The sequence below is a fragment of the Arachis ipaensis genome, chromosome B05 (assembly GCF_000816755.2).
Source record: "Arachis ipaensis cultivar K30076 chromosome B05, Araip1.1, whole genome shotgun sequence".
Taxonomy (NCBI): Eukaryota; Viridiplantae; Streptophyta; class Magnoliopsida; order Fabales; family Fabaceae; genus Arachis; species Arachis ipaensis.
The window spans coordinates 27028389-27036469 of NC_029789.2; the positions used below are offsets into that span (position 1 = coordinate 27028389).

Genomic DNA, 8081 nt, shown 5'->3' on the forward strand with positions numbered 1-8081 from the left:
TTATTAAACTACTTATCAATTATTAATAAGAAATATTTTTAATTATTTTAATAATAATAATAATCTACTTCTACTTAATATACCAAAATAGAAAGCACTATTCTCTCATCTAAATTTATTTTAGAAAAATATCTTTATTATAATTATATTACAATTAGCATTTAATGAATATTGCATGAGTATACTAAGGTTTAATTACTCTGCTGGTCTTTATAGTTTTACAAAATTTTCAATTAGGTCCCTATACTTTTTTTCTTTTAATTGAGTTCTTGCACCAAATTTTTTTTTAATTGCGTCCCTACACTTTTTTTTCTTTTATTTGGATCCTGTACCAATTTTTTTTAGTTGGGTCCCTATAAAATTAAGTCAATTACTACTAAGAGGGACTTAATTGAAAAAAAATTGGTGCAGGGACCAACTAAAAAGAAAAAAATATAGGGATTTAATTGAAAATTTCACGAAACTATAGGACCAACAGAATAATTAAACCTTATACTAATTTAGGAAAATATCTTTATTATAATTATATAAAATTAATAGAAGTAATGACCAAATCAGTACCCGAAAGATTCAAACGTTGATATTTTGATACCTCACTATTGTAATTGACAAAATGGTACCTGAATAAATTTAAAAATTGACAAGCGTATCCATGTTCTTGCCAGACCAAAGTTCCGGTGAGGACAATGCTGACCTGGACACCGGATTTTGCTGACAAAACAGGTTTTATTTGAGTTGTAATTTTTAATTAAGAAATTTGTTAGCCTAGGTGGAAATAAAATTAATTGAATTTGATTTTGCCCCAAATCAGAGGTCTTTGCCCTAATCCCAATACTGCTCTCTTCGTTCACTCGCAGGAGGGGATCCAAAATTGGAAGATGCATACAGCAAGGGCTTGTGGAAAAGCTGCAACGGTGAGAAGGCAGTCATCGATGCAAGCCTTCGACGTGGATGGTGCTTCCGGTATTGTGAGCAAAACTTATGATGGATGTTGCTTTTGTCCCCTTCCAGTGGTTTCGTTGAAGTCGAAGACAAGTAGCAACCCTGATAGATGGTTTCTACGCTGCCTATGTGGAAGGTAAGTTTGGAATTTTGATGAATATGTGAGGAAGTAATGCAATATCCCTTCTTGGTTTGTCGTCTGTGCTTATTCAATTTTAGTTTTCGAATATTCTCTGATCTTTGAAATTTTCGTGTTGTGCTAGAACACACAAAATCGTTGCGGGTATTTTCAATGGTTGGATGAAATACAAGAAGAATGTGTGGAAGGAGAAGTTTCTTCAGAGAATAGTAATATGCTGGGCAAATCAGAACCAAAAAAGAAAAGTAGAATCAATGTCGAGTGTGGGGATGGCCAAAAAATTGATAGGATGATGGTACTATCTGTGGTGAATGACATGAAGGATACTCTGAAGAGGGTTGAGTTGTGCCTAATTTTTATGTGTATATTGATTGGGTTAAATGTAGCTTCTTTGATTATATTTAGTTTGGCTAAGTAGATAGACAGTGCACAGTATAATAGTATAACAATGACACTTTGGAATTTTGTAATCTTCTCCTCATTGTAATTGAGATGATTTAATGTATGTTGTGTTATTCATGTGCTGTGACTGAGTTATTGTTGTTGTGATGTGAGCAAGCTATATAGAGTATATGTAAGACATTTAAAATAGATTTGTCAACAGAAGCTCAATAAAACACCAGGAGCATAACGTGAAGTTATAACCATTAACTATTCAGAGTAACAAAGTTCAGGCCCCAAATAAGACTAGCAAAATGACACTTATGTTCATAGTAACTGCTACAGACCCAAAATGACACTTACAAAATATAAAAAGACTTGGTTAGCACTTACATGCCATAATGGCACTTGGGTGCATATTAACTAAATCATGTCCAAAATGGAGCTAACAACAAACTAAAAAACCCAAGATTCTTAGCTCAGTTCTTGTCATTTGTTGATGGCTTTGATGGTGGTGGTCCGGATGGCTTTTTCTTCTTCAAAGATGGGGTGGGATGAAGCATGTGAACATGCTCTGTGTAGTTGGGCTTGCTGCTGCCATGGTATCCCTAGTCACAGTTGGTGGCCTAAATGGAGCTGTAGGTTGGGCCTGAAGAGTGGGCCTAACTAATGGACCTTGTGGCATTGATCCAGTCCCACTACATGGGACTGCAGCATTGGATGGAGATGCAGGAATTTGGGATCTAGACCCAACATCAGGCCTGACAACCCTAGGTTGAGCAGGGGGTGGTGGTGCAGCTGCTGCATTTTGTGTTGGAGTTAGAGGTATTGTAGTGGCTGCCAGTCCTCTTCGAGTGGTGCTGCCTCTTCTTCTTGGTGGAACTAGGTTGTCCCTTACAAAAGATGGTCTGCCTCTCCTCTTTGGTGTTGGTGCTGGTGGTCTTGTGACAACCGAAGGTGCTGGTTCTGAACTAGCTGTTGGAGTAACCAAGTTGGTTGCTGCTGGTACAGTGGCTACATTAAGGGTGCAGCATTCGTTGTAGTGTTCCCATCATTGATGTTATTCTGCATCAATTTGTCCATTCATGAAAACAAACATTTTATAGAAACAGATCCAACAGTTTGAAACAACAAGGTAAGCTAAATCACATTGTTTACCTGATTAGGCTGACTTTGTGGATGATTTTGAGTGAGATCTTCCTCATTTGCAACATGTGCAGCCTCCATGGTCTCCTCCTAGTTAGCTTCTTGCTCCCTAGCTTCTTCCTCATCAAGATCTGGTTCTTCAGTAGCTGTTCCAGCTTCTTTCTCAGGACAAGTTCTGCTATTATGTCCAGCCTTACAAAGAGCACATGAGTAAAGTAAATCAACATTCATCAAATTTACAAATAGAAAATAAAATGTAAAGTAAATAGATATTAATATTGGTTTTTGTTTTACTGACCCTCTTATAGATTTGGCATGTTATCTGTCCGTATCTTCTCTTGGCCTTGTATTGGCTCCCAAAGCTTTGCTCAGTGCTATCCTTTCTCCTCTTCTTTGTAGGTCTGCCAATAGGCCTCTTGTATGAAGGAGGCAGACATGGCAGCCCTTCGTGATGCTCTCAGTACTCTTGACTCGGTATGCTTCTAATGTGAAACTGGTAAGTCCTATTATATGCCTCAATGGTGAAATTGTGATGGACATAGTCTTCAGGCTTCTCATTCTTTCTCTGGATTGCTGCAATCCCATGACAGCATGGTAGTCCAGTCAGCTGCCATTTTCTGCATGAGAATATCCTCTCTCGTGTATTGACTCTCACTCTATGTTGCCACTTTGTTACTTCAAACTGGTTGTGCTCATCATCACCACACCATTGTGCTTCCCAGTAGTTAGCTTGTCTTTTTTCTTTCTCTAGCCTACTGACTTGTACAGGGGCTATCTGTCCAGTGTAAGCCCCTCAGTGAGTCCTTGTGAGTGGCCATTGTTTTCATGATATAGAACCTAAGCTCCTCAAGAATTGTCAAAATGCTCTTCCCCCGCAGACCCACAATTGTTGAATTAAATGACTCACAGTTATTGCTTGTCAAATTATCTACCTTCGGCCATTCTGAAAACCCTGATCTCTCGACCACTGTTCTTGTTCAAATTCTGACAAATACTCCCATGCTTGTTTGTTGATCCGTTTTACAGTTGCTATTGCATCATTGAACTCTTGATCAGTAGTTGCTTTTACACATTGCCAAAATACTGCTTTAAGTTCCTTATCTTTCCATCTCTTGTTCAGATTTCTCCACATATGCATACAACAAAATCTGTGCTTGACCCCCGGCATCACGTCCTGTAATGTTGGTATCAATCCCTGCATTGAATGGTAACCACAAATAATTAGGAGACATTCGAAAAGTAACTTCAAGAAACATACAAAAATTCAAAAACAGGGTCATAGTGCACATCACCTTTTGCTGGTCCGACATAAAAACCCAGCCATTCTCATTGTAGTCCCCTATGTCAGTGTGCAACTCCTCCAGAAAGAATCTCCAATTTTTCCTAGTTTCTGCATCAACAACCCCATACGCTATTGGAAACAGTTGATTGTTCGCGTCTTGACCAACGGCTGTTAGTAATTGCCCTCCAAAGTAACCTTTCAAAAACATCCCATCCAAAACTATAAAGGGTCTACACCCTGCTTTGAATCCATTCTTGCAAGTAGCCAAACAGATGTACAAGTTCCTAAACCTAGGCAACCCCTCTGGCTGTGGAGTAGTCCCCATGTTGGCTCTTGAACCAGGATTAGCCTTCATGATTTCGTTCAGATAGTCTCTAAGCCTTAGGTATTGATCTTTCTCTGTTCCCTCAATAACTTCTTTGGCCTTGTCCATAGCCCTATACATCATCCTCTCATTAACTGAAATGTCATACTCCACTTTAAACCACTCCTGTACCTCCCTCTGCAGCATGTTGGGATGGATTCTGAGCTTTGGCACCAGTTCCTCAGCAACCCAAGCACATGTGACTGACTTACTCTTGTTGCTTCTGGGACACGTATGTTCGTCCACAAATGTCTTTATCTGAAAGGATGCTGGGTAGTTGGTCCTGGCACAGTAACACAACCAAGGGCAGTCGGGGTCATAGCAAATCACCCTACACCTATTCTTCTCATTCCTAAGATAGAATACCTGTCTCCCAATTTGTATATTGTACTTCTGTACTGCTGCTTTGAAGTGGTCCATGGTCTCGAACTCCATATTCAACTCCAGAGTTATTTTCCTATATGGCGTGTTGGGGTTATGTTGAGGAAATACAGGTTCATCTTCATCGTCAGATACAGGAGGGCTACAGAGTTCTTCAGACTCATATTGGTACATCTCAGGTTCACTTTCGCCATCTTCTCTATTCGGGTTAGGCACCTCTACCCTTAATGCTTCATCCTCCTTTCCAGGTATAATTCTTTGCCCAGATGGTTGAGGCCGTGGATGATTTCTCCTTGTATTGGTCCTTCCAGTTGTTTGTGTTACATTATCTGTTGCAGAATCATTTGAGATACATGAGAATTGATGCAATGCTTATTCACATAACCTCTAACAAAAAAAAAAAAACAACGAATTTACCTGTCGCATTTTCACTCTCAGGTTCCTCTGGCCTCAACTCATTCGCAACTGGTTCTCCAAAATCAGAACCTTCATTCGGATCATTAACATCATCAGCATTGGTCTCGTATGTGGATTCATTTACCGCTTTAGCTTCTCCAAGATCACTCTCAGGTTGTTCATTTTGGGCAGCTCTTCTCTCTCGGGATAAACCACTAGGTGGTGGTCTTGGATGCCTCTTTCTAACTTTCTTAACACCCTTCTCTGGAGCTGATGCTCCTTTAGTGTCTTTGTCCTCATTCTCGTCATTCACAGCTTCGTTCATAGCACCACTCTCACCTTTGTTCGACTCGTTAACATCAACAGTGGCCTCATTTACAACCTCATTCACAGTCTCCTTCACAACAACACTCAAAGCCATATTCAATTCATTAACCTCACCACTGGTCTCATTCACACCTTTATTCTCCTTCTCATTAGCCTGACCGACTACCTTATTAGTAACTTCAACCTCGTTCACATTATCACTAGCTGGATTGACTTCAACCACACTATCACTGCTACCATCAGACACGACTTCTTCATCAATGATCTCAGGGTTGATATCAATGGGGTGATCAAAATATAGGTGGACAGTGTTGTCATTCTTCATCGCACTCTCACACATCCTCATCACTTCAGCATCCGTCATAAGCACTCTAAGACCCTTACCTAAGTCTAAATCAGGTTCTAGCCAGTACACCTCATTGTATCCAGGGTAACCCAAGTATAGAAATAAGCCCTCAACAAAAAATAAATTGCATGTCTCCACATTCACCCTGTGTATCTCAGTTACTAAACCCTCATCGTATATCACATTACCGTCCCCACCCCTTTTCAAGGCGCCCATGTGATGATAAACAAACGTAACTAGACGATCCATCTAAAAAATCGTAGAGGGAAGATACAATAAATAAACAAGTAGTTACAAGCACATAAAACAAACAACAAAAATGGCTCACTACTAAAACAATCAAAATGATCATAATGCTGTCCACAAAAGCCACGTAAATGAGACGATGGAATGAACGCGAACTTACCTCTTCGTAGATTTGTTCCTAGCGAAGAATGGAGATGCGATGATGCCACTAGCAATCCCTCACACTTGACGCTCCGACTTCGACAATGTCTCTCACCTCGTTTTCGTTCTTCTTCGCGCCAAGCTTCCAGAGCAACGTCTCTCCCTCTTTACGTGACCTTTCAGTTTTACTCCTAGTGAAACACTAAGTCACAATAAGTAAGCAACTAGTAACAGCACTTGTTAATTGGGGATTAGGGCAAAGACCTCTGATTTGGGACAAAATCAAATTCAATTAATTTTATTTCCGCCTAGGCGTTAAATTACTTAATTAAAAATTACAACTCAAATAAAACCTGTTTTGTCAAGAAAATCCGGTGTCCAGGTCAGCATTGTCCTCACCGGAGCTTTGGTCTGGCAAGCATATGGACACATTTGTCAATTTTTAAATTTATTCAGGTACCATTTTGTCAATTACAATAGTAAGGTACTAAAATGTCAGCGTTTGAATCTTTCGGGTACTGATTTGGTCATTACCTCAAATTAATATTTAATACATTATCAACTAATGAAAGTGAGGTGTCAATTCTTTATGAATTCATTTTCTCTCCAAAATGAAAGCACTATTCTCTCATCTAAATTTATTTTAGAAAAATTATAATTTCACACTGAATATACGTGACAAATTAAAAAAATTTGGCAAGTTAATAGAATCAAATCATATTTCTATAACATATATAAGAATGTATATTTCTATTATATAATAATTGAATTTCTACACTTAATGATAGAGCTGACGTGGCATACTTCTGAGCGTGTTCCTTAATTTATTTTTTATAATTCATTGAATATAATTTATTACAATAAAATAATTATATCAATTAATTAATTTGATTAGATATTTAAATATCACACAATTTATTATAATTTATATCAATCAATTAATTGTAATTTATTATATCAATTATTTTAATTTATTAATGTATAAAGTACATAATAACATAGATGATTTGTTACTTACACTGATTAAATACAATAAATATAGATTAATTTAGTTAAAAAAATCATTGTCTCCTATTTTCCTATTTATTTTTTTAATTTATTAAATCTAATCAATTATAATAAATTAATTATATCAACTAATTAATTAAACAATTGTTTCTTAATTTATTTTTTTGAATTCAATAAATCAAATAAAATCAATTATACTAATTATTTGTATCAACTAATTGATTTGATTAATTCTTAAAAATATTTTTATTTAATTTATTTTATTTATTTAAACACATGAATTATAACTAATTAATTATTTAATTTTATTAGGATAAATATCAAATTCTATTCCTGATATAAAAATATAAAATTTTATTCTTTTCATTTTTATTTTACCATTATAAAAGACCATATATGCTAGAAGAAAATATCATTTGTTTACCAATTACTCTTTCATTGGGTAGCTTTTACAACAATTCTTTTTTTCCCTACGAGGCGTCATCGCAAGAAGGCAACTATCGTGGACACAAATCACCACACACTCTCCAACTTCCATGCTCATCATTCGGAGCAATATATGATATGTTATCCATGAAGCATTTATAAATCATGGTGTTATCATGTATGCATAAATAAAAAAAAAATTTCGTATTTAAACTTAAGTCATTTACCTGCTTGTGTGGTATATTGTAGTGTGAAATTACTTTCAATTTGTGTTGTGCAATGATATTATGGTCTAATTTAAGTTTTTACTTTAGAACTGTGTTTTGATTTTATTTCAACATTTTCTCTTAGATACCAAGTTGACGTATTTTTATTTATTATTATTGAAACGGATGTGATATGAAATTTACGAAAAAAAAAACTCACACTCAATTTATTTTATTGTAGTTCTCTTCTATTTCATTTTATTTTCTTCTTATTCATTTTATTTTCTTTTTAAATATCATATAATTTATTATAATTTATACTAATTAATTAATTATAATTTATTATATCA

The 8081-nt window shown here is 36.1% G+C and overlaps 3 protein-coding genes across 3 annotated transcripts; all 3 read right to left on the reverse strand.

Annotated features, from left to right (window-relative positions):
• On the reverse strand, positions 2001 to 2689 carry LOC107640509 (lysine-rich arabinogalactan protein 19-like). The gene is made up of 2 exons (XM_016344024.1): positions 2635 to 2689; positions 2001 to 2476 (listed from the first exon to the last, which is right to left on the reverse strand). Exons 1-2 carry the CDS (start codon positions 2687 to 2689, stop codon positions 2001 to 2003), a joined length of 531 nt encoding a protein of 176 aa, XP_016199510.1.
• Positions 3503 to 5003, reverse strand: LOC110271862. Its single transcript, XM_021123462.1, has 2 exons — positions 3901 to 5003; positions 3503 to 3803 (listed from the first exon to the last, which is right to left on the reverse strand). Exons 1-2 carry the CDS (start codon positions 4807 to 4809, stop codon positions 3537 to 3539), a joined length of 1176 nt encoding a protein of 391 aa, XP_020979121.1. The 5' UTR covers positions 4810 to 5003; the 3' UTR covers positions 3503 to 3536.
• On the reverse strand, positions 5003 to 6399 carry LOC110271861. The gene is made up of 2 exons (XM_021123461.1): positions 5543 to 6399; positions 5003 to 5512 (listed from the first exon to the last, which is right to left on the reverse strand). Exons 1-2 carry the CDS (start codon positions 5951 to 5953, stop codon positions 5012 to 5014), a joined length of 912 nt encoding a protein of 303 aa, XP_020979120.1. The 5' UTR covers positions 5954 to 6399; the 3' UTR covers positions 5003 to 5011.

Excerpts from the sequence above, each read along its gene's own strand:
- LOC107640509 (XM_016344024.1), bottom strand. The coding sequence starts at position 2,689 with ATGGAGGCTGCACATGTTGCAAATGAGGAAGATCTCACTCAAAATCAT. Across the intron at positions 2,477-2,634 it reads CACTCAAAATCATCCACAAA|CCACTGTACCAGCAGCAACC; the intron begins GTCAGCCTAATC and ends CCCTTAATGTAG.
- LOC110271862 (XM_021123462.1), bottom strand. The coding sequence starts at position 4,809 with ATGTACCAATATGAGTCTGAAGAACTCTGTAGCCCTCCTGTATCTGAC. Across the intron at positions 3,804-3,900 it reads TTATGTCGGACCAGCAAAAG|GGATTGATACCAACATTACA; the intron begins GTGATGTGCACT and ends CATTCAATGCAG.
- LOC110271861 (XM_021123461.1), bottom strand. The coding sequence starts at position 5,953 with ATGGATCGTCTAGTTACGTTTGTTTATCATCACATGGGCGCCTTGAAA. Across the intron at positions 5,513-5,542 it reads CTAGTGATAATGTGAACGAG|GCTAATGAGAAGGAGAATAA; the intron begins GTTGAAGTTACT and ends GTAGTCGGTCAG.